At 41.4% G+C, this 17,781-nt stretch overlaps 2 protein-coding genes across 7 annotated transcripts in view; both read left to right on the top strand.

Annotated features, from left to right (window-relative positions):
* LOC109942654 (uncharacterized) overlaps nucleotides 1–12,069 on the top strand; it is a 30,854-nt gene extending 18,785 nt beyond the window's left edge. Inside the window, exons 2-7 of the mRNA XM_020544781.1 lie at nucleotides 10,553–10,633; nucleotides 10,993–11,059; nucleotides 11,216–11,370; nucleotides 11,487–11,514; nucleotides 11,605–11,713; nucleotides 11,871–12,069. Coding sequence (XP_020400370.1) covers nucleotides 10,553–10,633; nucleotides 10,993–11,059; nucleotides 11,216–11,370; nucleotides 11,487–11,514; nucleotides 11,605–11,713; nucleotides 11,871–11,952 — 522 coding nt within the window. The 3' untranslated portion in view covers nucleotides 11,953–12,069. The remainder of the gene's footprint in view (nucleotides 1–10,552; nucleotides 10,634–10,992; nucleotides 11,060–11,215; nucleotides 11,371–11,486; nucleotides 11,515–11,604; nucleotides 11,714–11,870) is intronic.
* A 761-nt stretch (nucleotides 12,070–12,830) lies between these two features.
* On the top strand, nucleotides 12,831–17,567 carry LOC100383639 (ubiquinone biosynthesis methyltransferase COQ5). 6 transcript variants are annotated; one of them, NM_001176286.1, is given in 10 exon segments: nucleotides 13,018–13,291; nucleotides 14,016–14,104; nucleotides 15,169–15,349; nucleotides 15,414–15,540; nucleotides 15,618–15,679; nucleotides 16,029–16,184; nucleotides 16,272–16,416; nucleotides 16,691–16,762; nucleotides 16,836–16,944; nucleotides 17,159–17,412. In NM_001176286.1, coding segments are annotated over 8 exon segments (918 nt in total). In that variant the 5' UTR covers nucleotides 13,018–13,291; nucleotides 14,016–14,104; nucleotides 15,169–15,204; the 3' UTR covers nucleotides 17,261–17,412.
* The last annotated feature ends 214 nt before the right edge of the window (nucleotides 17,568–17,781 follow it).

Here is a 17,781-nt window from a genome sequence, read left to right as displayed (position 1 = left end):
CGACTCGGGCAGGCTTCATTGTGAAGCAGCCTTGGCCAAACCGCCTCACCAACCGACCACATCGCAGGCGCATTCAATGCGAGGATCGTCTGACACCGTATCCTGACACACGCGCCTCAGTCGGCAGGGCCGAAGTGACCGCAGTCACTTCGCCCCCCCTAATATTGTCCGATATGACGGGAAAACAGCGTCGCTCGCCCCGCTCCGACTACTGTGCCAACTGAAAGGGAATTAGGCTTACACCTATTTCCTAAATGATTTTGGTGGTTGAATTGCCCAACACAAATAAATTGGACTAACTAGTTTGCTCTAGTCTATAAGTTATACAGGTGCCAAAGGTTCACAAAAGGCCAATAAAAAGATCAAGTAAAGGGTTCAACAAAAGGAGCAAGGGACAACCGAAGGCACCCTGGTCTGGCGCACCGGACTGTCCGGTGCACCACCGGACATGTCCGGTGCACCAGGGTTCTCCACGCGCTGAACTCCTCACCTTCGGGAAAACACAGAACTGCCGCGCTATAATTCACCGGACCGTCCGGTGTACACCGGACAGTGTCCGGTGCTCCAAGGGGACGCGACTCTGAACTCGCCAGCTTCGGGAATTCGCAACGGCTAGTCCGCTATAATTCACCGGACTGTCCGGTGTGACAGCGGGGCAATGGCTACTTCGGCGCCAACGGTCACCTGCAGGCACATTAAATGCGCGCCAGAGCGCGCAGAAGTCAGGCACGCGCGAGCAGGCGCACCAGACACTCTACAGTTCATGTCCGGTGCGCGACCGGACATCCAGGCGGGCCCAGCAGTCAGAGCTCCAATGGTCAGAACCCTAACGGTCGGGTCTCGTGGCTGGCACACCGAACTGTCCGGTGCACCATGCGACAGATAGCCTCCACCCCAACGGCTAGTTTTTGGATGGTGGCTATAAATACCACCCCAACCGGCCACTTCAAGGTGTGGGAGCCCAAGCAACATTCCAAGTCATCTAGTTGACATACTCAAGCCCTCCCAACCACATATATTCATTGATCCATCCTATACACAAGATTTAGTCCACTACAACCAACACAAGTGCCACAAAAGAGAGAGCAAGCAATTGAGAGCTACTCAATTGAGTTTAGCCCTAGCGCCTTGTGAGATTCATTGAGAGATAGTGTGTGCTACATCTTTGTGTTCATTTGTGCGTGGAGTATTGACTCCCATCGAACTTCCTCCAAAGTTTAGGAGGCTTGTAAAAGCTAGCAAGAGACACCAAAGAGTGTGGTGGTCCTTGTGGGATCGAGAGTGATCCTTGAGAAGAAGAAGAGCTCGCCGATCCTTGTGGGATCGGGGGAGAGAGGGAAAGGGTTGAAAAAGACCCGTCCTTAAGTGGACTCCTCAACGGGGACTAGGCCTTCGAGGGCCGAACCTCGGTAAAACAAATCACCCGTGTCCATTGTGTTTATTGCTTGTGATTTGTTTGTTTTCCCTTGCTCCAAGTTTTCTTGCACCATTATTTGCTAATATCATTTGGTGTTGCTTCAAGTTAAATTCCCATTTAGTGAAGCAACACGTTGCAAGAAATTGTCCTAGTGCTCTTCTCATCTAAGGCCTCTTGCTTTGTTATTCTATAACTTATTAGTTGTATTGATTTATCTCTTCCGCATTATTTAGCAATACTCTTTTCAAGCAAGAACTTAGTTTGTATACTCCTACATGTGTATATCTTGTTCTAACCACTAATCAAGGGATCTAGTTGGGGGATAAAGTTTTAATTTTCAGGTTTCGCCTATCCATCCCCCTCTAGGCGACTTTCAATTGGTATCAGAGTTAGGCACTTCATCTTGAGTCTAACAACTCGAAGTGATGGCTCGTAGAAGATCCCAAAAGAACAAGAAGACCCAGGAGTCCAAGAAGGTAACTCTTGAGATATTACTTTCCGATTGTTCTAATTATGATTCTTGGTCTACTAGAGTGATAAATGCTTTTAGAGCGGTAGATCCTCAATTAGAACAAATTTTAGACAAGAGTATTATTCCTCCTAACTATGCTAGGGAAAATGCCTCTGAAGAAGATTTAAGATGTATACGCTTAAACTATCTAGCTTATGACATCTTAAGTAAAACCCTTAGCAAAGAAGATTATCATGCCTTCATAATAAAACATGACAAACCCATTTGTGATGTGCATGATATTTGGACTAGAATTAAAGACAAATTTAATAAGTCCAAACATGATAGTTCATTTTGTGCTTCTACTTCCTTTGGTATTTGTGATACTAACCCTTGCAAGGAAGAAGAAGAAAATGAACGGTGGAGACCAAACGATGAATCCACCTCTCCAAAAGGTGTGTCTTCCCATTTCGATTCCCACTTATGTTGTGTGGCTAATGCAAATGATAGCGGAAGCACAAATGAGGATGAGGAGGAAGAAAGAAGCTTTGTGCAACTCTACGCTCGCCTAAGCCAAGAAGATAAGGCGGTCATGCTCAAACTTCTAGAAAGAGCGAGAGAGCAAAGCGAAGCTCGTCAAAGGCTAGAAGATATTCTCTCCATAAAAGTGCTACACTTTGACGAGTTGACTAAAGAACATGAGGAGCTAAAGTGCTCTCATGTTGATTTGGTCCAAAGGTATGAAACTATTTCAATTGAGCAAGATAACGCTTTACATTGTATCGCTCAATTAGTAAATAGAAATGCCTTGCTTAAGGACCAAGTAGAAAAGCTAAAAGATGAAAATCTAGCTTTTCAAGAAAAATATGATATGCTTCTATGTTCTCATGAAAATCTTATGGATGATCATATCATATTAAACATTGCTCATGAGGTTGTGATAGAAAACTTAAAATCCCAACAACCTCACTCATGCACATGTATTCAAATTGATACTATATTACCATGTGCTAATGCTTGTTGTCCGTCGACAAGCAAATCTTCCTTTGAGCTAGAATTTGCAGGAACAAATGATGATTCATATCAAGAGCTCAAAGAAGAAAATGAGAGGCTAAAAATGAGCTTGACACAACTAAAAGGGAAGTGCATTGCTCAACCTTCTCAAGATAACCGTGACCACATGGTGAAGAAGCTTGAGACGGGAACCACCGTGGCATGCACTAAATCCCTTGAGGAAAATGTCAAGGATTTGAGGATTGCCAATAGGAAGAAGCAAAAGATGAAATTGAATACCTCCTCCAAAAGCCTCAACCACGCCTCTACAAAAGGTAACATCCAAGGTAATGATCAAGCCACACTTCACATTAAGAGGTGTAGTGATTGCTTTGAAGAGGGGCACTTGATTAGGTCATGTCCCTACATTAAAAATAGCTTGATTATTAACAAGGATGATAGACTTTGTTTTAAATGCTCCAAGAAGGGATACTTATTTAGATCTTGTCCCCATTTAAAACAAAAAGGCATAATGTTAGAAAAGAAAGTATTTACTAACCATGTAGCATGCAACAAGCGAGGAAAGAAGAAAGCTTCAAAACTTGAAAAACGACTATGCTACACATGCCGAAAGAAGGGACATCAATGCAAGGATTGTCCCACTGGTAACAACCCCACTCCTAACTTGTCAATTGATTGTCATGTAACTAGGCAACCCAAAATTGCAACCTGTGTTAGAAAGGTAATAAGTTTGCCAAGTGCTAACACAAAGGACTCTTGGGTTCCTAGATCTTTGTTGACTAACCATGATGGACCCATCAAGCGATGGGTACCAAAATATGCTTGACAAGCTTTGCAGGAGAAGGAGATGATATGAAGCCTTGGGGTGCTTGAGAGAGTCCATTCAATTCTTATCACTCAAGCTATCAATCTTCAATGATCTATATACATGATTGACCCAAGGTTATTTTTCAAATTGCTATGTCTTAAACTCATATCATCTCGAGGAAGATATATATGTTGTAGGAAATGAAGAAATATCATATACGAAAAATCAAGGCCTACAACATGGAGGAAAGTCAGAGGATGGTAAAACTTATCTTTTAAGTGCAAGTATTTTAGAATATCATTTCTTATGTGTAGTGTGTAGTCACATAGAAAAATTAAAGCACTTCAAATGCCTTTAAATTTATATTACCATTCTTTGAAGAATTTTCCTCTCATATGGTAGATTGCATACTCATCATTTCAATCCTATGGCAATCTACATGCTTTAAAATGTTGCAAGTATCTCATGGCATGATTTTAACTAAGTTGTTTTTGCCATGGTTCTAGTCATAGAGAGATATTTCATATTCTTAAAAGGATGAGGTGTCATATAAGGAATTCAAATCCTTAGGACACTTATAAAAGAAAAAAAAACTCTCTCTATAACTAGAATAGTGAGACTAATGATTTTAAAGTAACCCAAGTAGTCTCACTTGTAGAGAATAAGTTTCTCTTTGGAAATGTGTAATCTAACATGAAACGAAAAATCAATCCAATAATTTATGATGTGTTTTTACTTGCTTAAATTGGATTTGATTCTTTCACATTTATCACTTTCCATATCATGAATTAGATTTATTCCTATAATCTTAAGAGATTATTTATGCTTGTTTTAAGAATTAAAATTGAGCATAACATCATCTATGGATAATCTAGTTCATGCTATGAAGTTTCCATGTTTTAGTAATCTAGCTTTTCATTCCTTATCAAAATGATTACAAAAAGGGAAACTAGTGCTTGTGTTGCTATTAACATTTCTCTTAAGCCTACTTATAAAAATCTACAAGAGAAGTAAGTGCAAGGTCCAAGCCACAAGCCTCAAAGGGTACTCTTCACCCAAGAGGAAGAAAAGTAAAAGCAAAGGTATGGGAACTCATCTTCTTAATCAAATATAGTTCCCATCAATGATTATTTACTCTAATTATATCTTTGTGAAGAAATAGATTCTTTATCAAATTTAAATTGGCTAAGATGTGCATTCTATCTCATTCTCATCAATGCACTTATCCATTAGAATCTATTTCATGCCTTTGCTATATTTGTTATCATATTGATTTGCTTCCAAGTAATGATTAACTAAATTCAATATGATAAAGTAAAATCTCCAATGATTATTAAAATGCTTAAAAGGTGCTCACTCATATTTCTCAAATAAAATGCACTAATGTTAAGGATTTTATTTCTCAAATAAAATGCACTAAAGAAATCATCCTTCATTATATGCTCCCTATGCTATTAACATCTCTCTTGAGTATTTTCAATAAGTTTGAAAGGAAAAAGAAACAACCACAAAGGGAGGACTCTCAAATGAAAGTGGAGGACATCAAGAACAACAACACCTAATTGGATAATAAGATCTCAAAACAATCAATGGTGTGGTTGTGAGTATTCTAAACCCTTTCATAATGAAAATTCTAGGCTTCAGTTGTTTATTGCAAATTTTATAAGCCTTGATCAAGATGTATAATGCTTTTCCCTATATGTCTTTAAAAGTGAATGCATTGAGTCAATTTTTTAATACTCGATGCATATCTTTAGGGGGAGTTTATTCTTATATCTTGATTATGTTGAGACTATTGCTTTATCTTAGTAATTTCATATAGTCTCTTGCATGAGATTAAGTTTCTCATAAAGTATGCTACTTCAATTTAATCCATCTTGTTAAAGCAATGTCATCTTTATCAAGGATTGTAGCTTTCATTGCCAAAGTAGCATACTTGTTGGATTCTCCTACTTTAAGCTTATTTGATAATCTTATGCGTATGTTGTTCTTTTGATCACATCTGTTCTTTGTTTGATCATTGAATGACTTCAATTAACAATCATGTTTCTTAGTGTCGTATATTCTATTAATCAATATCTCTCGTGATATGCACTAAGTTAAAAGGAGAATTCATGATTCATTTATACAACTTGTGATCCATTTGACATGTGCTAACAATAACTTGAAAAAGATCACTAGTTGTAGAACTCTCTCTTGTGCAAAGTATTTCCATATATTGTCATTGAGTATAGGTCTTAAGCATCTAAGACTAAGGACAAAGCACAATGAAGAGAGCGTCTCTATGCAAAGGTACAAAAAGGGTAAACCTACTTCCTATCATTTACATTTGTACCTAAATCTCCCTTTTTTCTATACCTTCTTTACATATCTTGTACAAAAGGAAGAGAAAGCATGTCCATGCATTTCCCTGCTTCATTTCTAGTTTAACCTCTCAAATATTTCATTCCTGCATTTATGCATCATGGTTAAAACTAGATGAGGTGGTTTTATTGTCAAAGAGCTTAAAGCTTAACCTTGTAACGAGGATAAGCTACCTTTGTTCCAAAGGTGGATGGCCCTTAAGTCTCTTTGAAATCTTTAAGGGTAAATGCTTGAAATGTTTGCAACATGCTTTCATAAGTGCATAAACTGTCATGAGCATCACACTTATTCTATGACACAATGCACTTCACTTTCTGTATGATATAGATATGTTCTCATTAACCTAATTATGTGCAATTGACATTTTAGGCCAAAATATGTGTTCTTCCTCTCCATGCACATATTTAGGGGGAGCAATCTATGTTGTATAGAACTATGATCATGCTTAATTTGATATATCCTTTTGATCATATCCCTTTTATGTATATGACTAAAGTGTTTTCAAGTGTATTCTCATGCTTAGTCATAGAATTGAAAGGGAAATGGAGTATTCGGCAAAGACGACGTTTCCACTCAACTCCTTCGGTATTATCCACTCTTTGTCGGTATTCCGCATAGTTCTCCATTTTGGTATAATCTTCACTCATATCTCTATTTTAATTGAATATTTCAATTGTTTGCCAAAGGGGGAGAGAAAGAAAAGGGCTTATATTTCACTCAAAGTATCCGTCTTTGGCGATTCATGCCAAAGGGGGAGAAAGTATGAGCCCAAAGCAAAAGGACCGCACTACCACCCTAATTTTAAAATGATTTTCAAATTGATAAATTTCAAATTGATATCTTTTTGTTCAAAAGGGAGAGCAAGTAATATTTTCAAAATTGATATCTTAAAACCCTCTTGAACACTAAGAGAAAAATTTATCGAGGGGGGGTTTTGTTTAGTCAAAGGAAAAGCATTTCAAACAAGGGGAGAAAAATTCAAAACTTGAAAATGCTTAGCAAAATCTTATTCATTTACCTTTGACTATTTTGCAAAAGGACTTTGAAAAGGATTTACAAAAAGAATTTGCAAAAACAAAACTTGTGGTGCAAGCGTGGTCCAAAATGTAAAAATAAAGAAACAATCCATGCATATCTAATAAGTAAATTTTATTGGCTCAATTCTAAGTAACCTTTGCACTTGCATATGCAAACTAGTTCAAATTCTGCACTTCTATATTTGCTTTGGTTTGTGTTGGCATCAATCACCAAAAAGGGGGAGATTGAAAGGGAATTAGGCTTACACCTATTTCCTAAATGATTTTGGTGGTTGAATTGCCCAACACAAATAAATTGGACTAACTAGTTTGCTCTAGTCTATAAGTTATACAGGTACCAAAGGTTCACAAAAGGCCAATAAAAAGACCAAGTAAAGGGTTCAACAAAAGGAGCAAGGGACAACCGAAGGCACCCTGGTCTGGCGCACCGGACTGTCCGGTGCACCACCGGACATGTCCGGTGCACCAGGGTTCTCCACGCGCTGAACTCCTCACCTTCGGGAAAACTCAGAGCCGCCGCGCTATAATTCACCGGACTGTCCGGTGTACACCGGACAGTGTCCGGTGCTCCAAGGGGACGCGACTCTGAACTCGCCAGCTTCGAGAATTCGCAACGGCTAGTCCGCTATAATTCACCGGACATGTCCGGTGTGACAGCGGGGCAACGACTTCTTCGGCGCCAACGGTCACCTGCAGGCGCATTAAATGCGCGCCAGAGCGCGCAGAAGTCAGGCACGCGCGAGCAGGCGCACCGGACACTCTACAGTTCATGTCCGGTGCGCCACCGGACATCCAGGCGGGCCCAGCAATCAGAGCTCCAACGGTCAGAACCCTAACGGTCGGGTGTCGTGGCTGGCGCACCGGACATGTCCGGTGTGCACCGGACTGTCCGGTGCACCATGCGACAGATAGCCTCCACCCCAACGACTAGTTTTTGGATGGTGGCTATAAATACCACCCCAACCGGCCACTTCAAGGTGTGGGAGCCCAAGCAACATTCCAAGTCATCTAGTTGACATACTCAAGCCCTCCCAACCACATATATTCATTGATCCATCCTATACACAAGATTTAGTCCACTACAACCAACACAAGTGCCACAAAAGAGAGAGCAAGCAATTGAGAGCTACTCAATTGAGTTTAGCCCTAGCGCCTTGTGAGATTCATTGAGAGATAGTGTGTGCTACATCTTTGTGTTCATTTGTGCGTGGAGTATTGACTCCATCGAACTTCCTCCAAAGTTTAGGAGGCTTGTAAAAGCTAGCAAGAGACACCAAAGAGTGTGGTGGTCCTTGTGGGATCGAGAGTGATCCTTGAGAAGAAGAAGAGCTCGCCGATCCTTGTGGGATCGGGGGAGAGAGGGAAAGGGTTGAAAAAGACCCGTCCTTAAGTGGACTCCTCAACGGGGACTAGGCCTTCGAGGGCCGAACCTCGGTAAAACAAATCACTCGTGTCCATTGTGTTTATTGCTTGTGATTTGTTTGTTTTCCCTTGCTCCAAGTTTTCTTGCACCATTATTTGCTAATATCATTTGGTGTTGCTTCAAGTTAAATTCCCATTTAGTGAAGCAGCACGTTGCAAGAAATTGTCCTAGTGCTCTTCTAATCTAAGGCTTCTTGCTTTGTTATTCTATAACTTATTAGTTGTATTGATTTATCTCTTCCGCATTATTTAGCAATACTCTTTTCAAGCAAGAACTTAGTTTGTATACTCCTATATGTGCATATCTTGTTCTAACCACTAATCAAGGGATCTAGTTGGGGGATAAAGTTTTAATTTTCAGGTTTCGCCTATCCACCCCCCCTCTAGGCGACTTTCACCAACCACCCAGGCGAAGCTGACAACAAGTCACGATCAACCATCGAGTTCGGCCTCGGGCGCAACAAGAAGCTCCGCCTCGCTCGACCTCAGGCTCCAGCCTCGGGAGGAGGTCTCCGCCTCACCCGACCTCAGGCTCTGGCCTCGGGAGGAGGTCTCCGCCTCGCCTGACCTCAGGCTCCGGCCTCAGAAGGAAGTCTCCGCCTCGCTCGACCTCCGGACTCGGCCTCGACCTCGGTCTCGGGAGGAATCGCGTCTTCGTCCGACCCCGGCCTCGGCCTCAAGAGAAGTCTCTGCCTCGCCCGACCTTGGGCTCGGACCGACCGCGCCACACGGAATACATCATTACCCTATCCCTAGCCAGCTCAGGCTACAAGGAACAAGACCGGCGTCCCATCTGGCTTACCCCGGCGAGGCGACGACGGGTAATGATGGTGCCCCGCGTGCAACCATGACGCTGGTGGCTCTCAGCCCCTTACGGCAGCAAGGAGACGTCAGCAGGATCCTTGCCGCACTGCCAGCTGTGCTCCTACAGGGCTCAGGCGCTTCTCCGACGGCCACACTATCACGTATATATGGCTCAAGCTCTCCCCCGACAGCCACGTTGGCATGTACACAGGGCTTAGGCGTTTCTCCGCCAGACACGTTAGCGCATTGCTACACCCCCCATTGTACATCTGGACCTTCCCCTTGCATCTATAAAAGAGAGGTCCTGGGCCTTCCCGCGGAAGAGAGAAGAAAAGGGGGGCTCGCGCGGGGGAAGGAGTGAACGAACAGGCTCCTTTCCTCTCTCTCTCCCTCTCGCGACGTGCTTGTAACCCCTACTACGAGCGACACCCCTGGTGCAGGATAATACAAGGCTTGTCCCACCTCTTGTGTTCCATCCCGCGCCAACCCATCTGGGTAGGGGCACGCAGCGACAATTTCACTCGTCGGTCCAGGGACCCCCGGGTCCGAAACGCCGACAAGAATAATGTGTAGTGGCACCACATTACTGTATGCTATTAAATATACCAAAATTAGTTATGTGATCCTGTGTGTGCCATTTTCTGACATGAATCGTAATTTTTGGCTGCAATTGTAACTGATAGTACAACAGAGCAGTGCTTTGATATAAATTGTAACTGTGTTTAAATTAAATTTTCAATTTTTTTGCATTATGTTCTTCTGCTGGGCGAGAAAAAACTAAATAGAGAACACCCACTACCACCTGTCCCTTGCATCCCTGCCTATTTCCAAAGCCCAAGTCAAACCTGAAACATAAAATTAATGATACTGAACAGAGAACACCCACTACCACCTGTCCCTTGCATCCCTACCTATTTTCCAAAGCCCAAGTCAAATTTGAAACCTGAAATTAATGATAGTGGGTTTAGTTTGCAAGGACTAGCTAGTTGTTCAATTCATCACGATTACAAATATTGATTCACAAATACAGGAAGCAAAACGTGCTAGCTCCGAATTCACTCCCAAATGTGATTTATTCACACATCTGTTTGTCTGTCTAGGGAACACAAACTTTGATCCTATAATTGTCCGTCTGTCTATCACACATTTGTCTGTCAGTTATGCTTTGTATTCATATTGTGATCTTTTAAATTTCAAAAATTTCCTGACATGTTCTCTGTGCATGCTTGTATCAGATGTTCCTTTATACCGCAACAATAGCTTCAACTACCAACAATCTGAAAAGATGGTTCCCTATTGGTTCTGCATATAGGAAGGTATATTTAATAACATAATATTCTATTTTACATTTATGTTATTGTAGTTAATTTATGTTAAAAAAAAGCTAGGCTTGATTGGATCCAATGTAGGTAGTATGCATTTACCAATTTGTTAGTGATCCAACAATTTTGACAATCTGACATCTTTCTTCATGCAGGCGATCGGACTTGGGTACAAATATGTAGCACACTTTCTAATTGCCAAGCATAATAACAAACAAGTGCCCACTGATATAGTGCGAGAGCCAGAGCAACACGCCTTTGCACAGATTGTTAGCTTCTTAGGTACTTTTGATATCTGATTACAATAGTCGATAGGTTAAGAGTTTGTTGCTTCATTCAAACACGAGTCTAAGGTTGGATCGCTCGAGTTCCTTCAAAAGCTCAGTGGTATTCAGAAGTCAGTAGGTCAGAATGGTGTAGGTAAGCTGCTACTGGATTGAATACATTACTACTATAAAAAGTACACTACAGATGGTAAAAATGACCGAATATGAACTCCGATATGTTCCTTTCGCTCTATTTTTCTTGAAAATATTAACCATTGTACTTCGGAAACTTCTCTGTTCTTTGACACAGTTGAACCTGATACATCATGGGATATAATAACGTCAGTGGATTTGTGGAAAGATGGTGGCTCAGATGATGGATATGTACTTGTTAAGCACGAGGATGTTGTTGATGGGATGACTTCCTTTATGGCTGCATGTTTGGTGTCAATTAAAAAGACCAAGGTAGCTGTTTTCTTCACTTGATAGGATCATCATGCTGAGCGAGGGGTTTCATGTCTCTGCATCTTTGTATGAGAGGTGCTTTACATATTTAATGTGTGAATTCCATGTCTATGCAGGACCTGCCCCTTGATCAACTTCAAAAAGGTTTCTTTTTCTTTCCTTAATTAAGAGGAAAGGTCAAATGATTTTTATTGGATATTCTGATGTTAAATTTTTTGATTGTTCATATTCCAGCGCTTAGGAAGACGTTTTCAGCTGAAAAGAAGAAAAGTAAAATTCGGAAGGCATGGGATGGAACTAAAGTCATTTATAATGATGCTTCATGGGGCGCCACTGTTGTTGGGTAAGTTTTATAATCGCACTAACCTTGGACAGTAATATTTTTCTGAAAGAATTATCTTCCCACAAAATAATCACCAAGTTGAACAGGGGTCTGCTAGCTTGGCCCCCCTAATCTCTATATAGCGCTACGCTAACTATTTGAGTAATCTGTCATGCAGGGTCTATAGTAATCGAGCATTACTTACGATCGCAACTACAACGTTTCAGACTTCCTGTCGTGTGATATCCAAGTTCCTTTGAATATTGTGTCAACTACTAGGGCATGTTAGAATTGCTTGCGTGTGTGCTTTTCCATTGTTCAGGCAGCATAAAGCTTGAGACCATTTGTTTAGTCTATGCTGATGAGTTCGACTGCTAATTAGCAACGCCTCCTAGTCAAAAGCAGCATGTGTATTGTATAACTGTAAATATTGCCTTGATTTGAACAAACTTGTTTTTTGTGCTAGAACTTTATTTCACGAACTTCATATGATAGACCCTACTGTAGAGTATTTCTTTCTCTTCTCATTTCCCATTATTGTTGTCACTTCTCTTTCAACGAGAATTTTCTTTCTTATTTTCTTTTATTTTATGTAGAAGTGTAGAACCATAGTCTCTTTGGCTAATTTAATGTGGTTTTGTTATCTGGAAATCTGGACTAATATATTTATCACATCTTTGAAAGTGGTATTTTGAATTATTAGATCGACATGTTAACAACTGGGTGGGGGTAGTTTATCTACTATCTTTACTACTATAATGCACTACTTTTAATAGTTCCAGTCGTGGTTTTTGTGCGTCGCGCCCCCATCCGCTCGCTCGTTCTCCACGCTTCGCTATCTAGGAGTATCCGCTCGCTCTCTGACATCCACAAACGCTATCCTTTAAGCATTACATATTTTTTTTAACTGATTTAGTTGTGCATTACCATTTTATTTAATATTTTGTATGCCGTCGCAATGCATGGTCATCTACCTAGTATAGTATATAGGAAACTACAGTATTCTAGCATAAATATTGTTTGGTTGTTTTAATATCATAGTTTAGCCAATACCGTAGTTTAACTTCACAAAGTTTTCTCTCTATTGTTCATGCGCTCTTTTTTTTCCTATACTCTCGTGCTGGCGTCGTCGATATGTGATTTTAACCTCTTCCTTCATTCCTCGTTGGAACGTGACCCTGTGCAGGGGCGACCCGGGCTGCCTGAGCTGCAGCCCCGCATCGCGGCCTAGTAGAGGCCCATCGTCGCGCGACGCGACCTAGCGGCAGACGTCCTTCGTCCAGCCCCAGCCCAAGCTCCAGCCGCCGCTTGGCTCCTGCCGTCCTGCGTCCTGGTCCAGCGCTTCCTCTCCAGCTCCAGCGCCGCAGCGCGCTCGCCCGTGCCTCATCTCCAGCTCTCCAGCGCCGCAGCGCGCTCACGGCCCACCAGCGCCAGCCGCCAGGCCGCCACCGCGGCACCGCCAGGCGCCCAGGCGCGCTCGCCCGCCGACCGCCGTTGTCCTTGTCCAGCCGCCGGAGTCCGGAGCACCGAGCACGGGAGCAGCCGAGGCGAGCAACCGAGCACCGCCATTGAGCAACAGTGACCGTGAGCCAAGCCGGGGTTTGTGAATTGTGATTTAAAGTTTTGGTTTCATTATTTATTTGGTAGTAATCCCATGTTTAATTATAGGAATAAGATAGACAAATTTCTCATCAAGAATCGGAAGAAAGATGCTTCTAATTCTAAAACAATTAGGACAAATGAGAGCCGTGTAGAATAAAATAGGCCATATATTGAGCTAGATATGAATGATATAGTCCTGTGCATCACGCCTTCGGCGGATGGGAGATTCGTCCGCCGCCGGCAATAAGCATCACGTATGTAGCAACTTTCAAAAGGATTTCTGTTCATCCCGCAATACACATGTAGCCGCTTTTTTTAGTATTCACTGCTGGATGTTGGGAATTTTAGCCTCCACGACCTGACAACATAATCAACAAGAGCCTCCACGAAGTGGCTAGGATGTTGCTGTTTTTTTTCTTTGTGCGGTGAGTATATCCAATATCCAATAGTCTAATCAGGATTCTTTTAGCCTCCTTGTGTATTTTTTTTGGGCTACAGTTGCTGTAAATAATCGTTACTGAGATAGTTTGGTAGTCAACAAATACTTTGGAACCAAACATGTGCTAGTTTCATGGAATACTTTGGTTTTAGCGAGCCGATGAAAAATCATGGTAGTCATGCTATAAAATTGGTTGCTGAGCGTTACAATGTTGCGGCTTTTGACTAGTACATTGCATAATAGTCTGCGTTCTTGGTACATAAAATTGTCTATTTGCTTCAGAACTCTGGGGGTCAGTAGCCCGATGGCTTTCGCTGAGAGATTGATCCGCAAACGATTAAGAAGAGTACTGTTATTCTGAACAAAAAGAAGTAAATCGTTTTCTTTACTCTACCATAAGTTCTATTTTAATATCGCCACTCTATTGATTAAAAATGACTATTTTTCATATTTCAACGAAGTTGAATTTTATTGAATTTTTATTTTTATTTTGCTTTGCTTTGTTGGGAATGCGTTTACGCTGCAAACGAGATAACTCCAAACACCCACCATTAACATCTCTAGCGGCGGCATTAGCGGCTTCTCGACCGCCTATCGCCTCATGCTCGTTTAGCGCATACTGCCGCTTTTTTGAACCCTGCGGTTGGAATACCCAGCACTAAAATCCTAGGCCCGCAACTGGCTGCGGGGCGGACAGTCGATTAGAGTCTTCAACTAGTCATTAAAGGCCTTTTTAGAAGTGGAGTATTTTCTCTGTTTTTTAGATAATACTGTAGTATTTGAGAAGGGTAAAATTGAGAAAAAAACACGACTAACTGTAAAAGTGAGGACACCAGTAAAACCTAGAACACCAGCTTAAAAAACCTTTTTTTCTAATACAGTTTTTGGTAGACTCTTCAAAAGATATGTTTTCGAAACTGCAGTTTTGACTATATTGCACTACTTTCACAGTTTTAAAAACTTAACTCCAAAAATTTTCAATACTTGGGCCTAGCTGATGCTCTTAGGGAGGTAGGATAGAGTCTGTTCTTTATTGTGCTGTAATCTGTAGTTTTTGTTTTAGTTGTTAGTGTGTGCAGTGTGTGTGTGCGTGCAGGTGTCCCTAACCTATACCTCTCTTGTAAGACCCTTTCTTCTATCTTATCTATAAAGACGTGCAAGTCTCATGTTTCTTTCAAAAAAAAGTTTTAATACTATGGTAAAAAATATTGTGAGTATGTCTTGACATTTCAAAACTGAAGTATTTCAAAACTATAGCTTTCAAATACTTTGTTTCCAAATAGGACCTAATTGTAAATTAGTCCGGTCGATTGGAGTCTTCAACTATCCACCAGTTGCAAATTCAATCTATAAGTTAATTGTAATTTTCCTTTCCAATGTATTATCAATTGGAATACCCGAATGCTTTTGAACTGCCACTGTGATTTGGCGGCAGCTCTCTCAATATCACCACAGGAACAAAGGATCAGAAATGGCTATGCAGGCCGCAAGGAGGCTAGCATCTTTGAAACTCCAACGACGCCTACTCCTTCCCTCTCAGGCCGAGTCCCCAAGCATAAGCATCCCAACCGCAGCGGCGGCGGCAGCCTTCCTCCACTCCCATGCCACCAGCTTCGGTACACATTGCTCGTATCCATTTTTTCCTGCTTATATAGATCCTAAAATCTCGTAGTTCACTAGGGTACAAGCAGGTTCGCGAAGAGGATAAGAGCAAATTGGTTGGCAACGTGTTCAGCAGCGTGGCTTCTAGCTACGACCTCATGAACGATCTCATGAGTGTCGGCCTGCATAGGCTGTGGAAGGACAGGTTGCTGCTGCTTGCCCTTTCTGTTTCTTTTATGGATATCTTCCTTTGTCACTCAAACTCCGATTCTTTTCTTTCAGGCTTATTTCCAAGCTGAACCCCTTTTCGGGGATGAAGCATCTCGATGTGGCTGGTGGAACAGGTAATATCTATCTCCTTCCCTCATTGCTTTCAGATGCACCATAGAAACAACAAATGCAAATTTTTACTAGTATCTTAAACATTATTAATTCTACCTTGATAACCTTCCGGTGAATCTATCTATGTAATGAGTATATGTTGGTAGATAGTCCTTCCGGGAGGCCAGCGTTATTTTTGTACAAATGTTAATCGATGCTACCATAGTCCTTTCAGTTGCTGCCACGTATCTTGTTTATGCTTGTTTTTTTGCTCTCTGTTGAAAAGTTGTATTGCCAGTAGTTTTTTTAGTGGCGGAATTTTGTAGTAGGAAAAAAAATCGTCGGCTGTTCATGTCATTGTTTTGACTTCAGGTGATGTTGCTTTTCGTGTACTGGAAAGAGTTAAGAGTGTGGGTCACAGAGCTATGCAGGGTACTCTTACTGAAACCGAAGAAGGCACCCACATTTATGTCTGTGACATTAATCCAAATATGCTAAATGTTGGGAAAAAGCGTGCTGCAGAAAGAGGTCCCGAGCATGAACTTTTCTAATAGATTTTGTTGCCTCTGTCTCAAGTGTGGGTTATGTTGTTCAACAGTTGGCTTTTATTTCCAGGTTATAGCGAAGAACATTGTCTTAGCTGGATACAAGGAGATGCAGAAGCTCTGAGTTTTGAGGATGGATCTATGGATGGTTACACTATCGCATTTGGGATCAGAAATGTGACGCACATTGAGAAAGCTCTGTCAGAAGCTTACAGGTCGGCTAATTTAGAACCCTAACAATTATTATTGCTCATGTTTAAATTATTACTGTTTGAACTTCAGTATCTGTGTCTATTCTTCGTGATTAAGTTTTTTTTTGTCTTCGTGTGCAGTATCATGGATTAAGCTTTTTTATGTTTTACCATGTTTGTTTAGTTGATGGTTCTAAAATGTCATTACTGTCATATCAATTGGCATATTTCAAAATCTTTTTTGCTTAGTTGATGGTTCTAAAATCTTATTGATGTCACATCAATTGTCTTGCTTCAGGGTTCTAAAGCAAGGGGGGAGGTTCCTATGCTTGGAGTTGAGTCATGTGGATGTCCCTATTTTTAAAGAGATGTAAGTTTCGTCAATCATGTTTACTCGTCAATCTTTAACTGCTCTTTCAGATTTTCTGCCCTTCTTTTTTCAGTTATGATGTTTACTCGTTTTCTATGGTTCCGGCTATTGGAGAGCTGGTTGCTGGTGATCGGCAGTCGTACCAATACTTGGTTGAGAGCATCCGTCGGTTTCCGAATCAGGTAATGGTGCTGTGAATTAGTAGCACTTTTGTTATCGACAAGCATGAACATATGATTACATTCTTTGTGGCATTTTCTATCCCACCCATCATCTCATCTTGGGGTTTATGCAAGATTAGCTATCATCTCGCAAAACATGCATAGTGTTTTTTGGTGGATTAGATAGAAGACGGGCAACATGCTAACCAGGACCTTGAACCTTGAACCTTGGCAGGAAAAGTTTGCTCAGATGATTCAGGAAGCCGGATTCCAGAGGGTGGAATATGAGAACCTCGTGGGTGGTGTAGTTGCCATTCATTCTGGACTGAAACTGTAGAGCTGAATACGGATGGATATTTTTTCATACGTGCACCGCTTCTACAATTAGTAGTATTTGTTTTTTAAATTAATTCTATAATAGGTTCGGTGGCTTGTAAAAGCAGCTGGTGCTGGCTGTCAGCATCAGCACAATAAGTAGTATTTGCTAATAAGTAGTATTTGCGAGAAGTATATGCTGGAGCAGTAGCGTCAGTGGCTATTTTGGCTTTTAAGCTAGCTGACCTCTTCCATTTGTAAAGTTTTTTCTTGAAAACGTGAAACCATCCAGAACATCAAATTAGTCTTATCACATACCTCCTGCAATATATTTTTTTGTTCTAAAAAACAATGTCAGAGTTATGACTTACCACCACGGCAAAGATGTATTCAGAGAGCAATAGCATGCTTGCTATCTTGGCAGCTTGGCTAGAAACCTCATCATGTTCACGGGCCGCTTCGGTAGCAGCGGCGTGACACGGGCCAGCAGAGACGTCTTCTCGGGCTTGGCCGGAAGAGGCACGATTACAACGGAACATTATT

Source organism: Zea mays, chromosome 9, assembly GCF_902167145.1.
Source record: "Zea mays cultivar B73 chromosome 9, Zm-B73-REFERENCE-NAM-5.0, whole genome shotgun sequence".
NCBI classification, from domain to species: domain Eukaryota; kingdom Viridiplantae; phylum Streptophyta; class Magnoliopsida; order Poales; family Poaceae; genus Zea; species Zea mays.
Note: the sequence above shows the minus strand (reverse complement) of the source record. Positions and strands in the feature narration are given on the sequence as shown.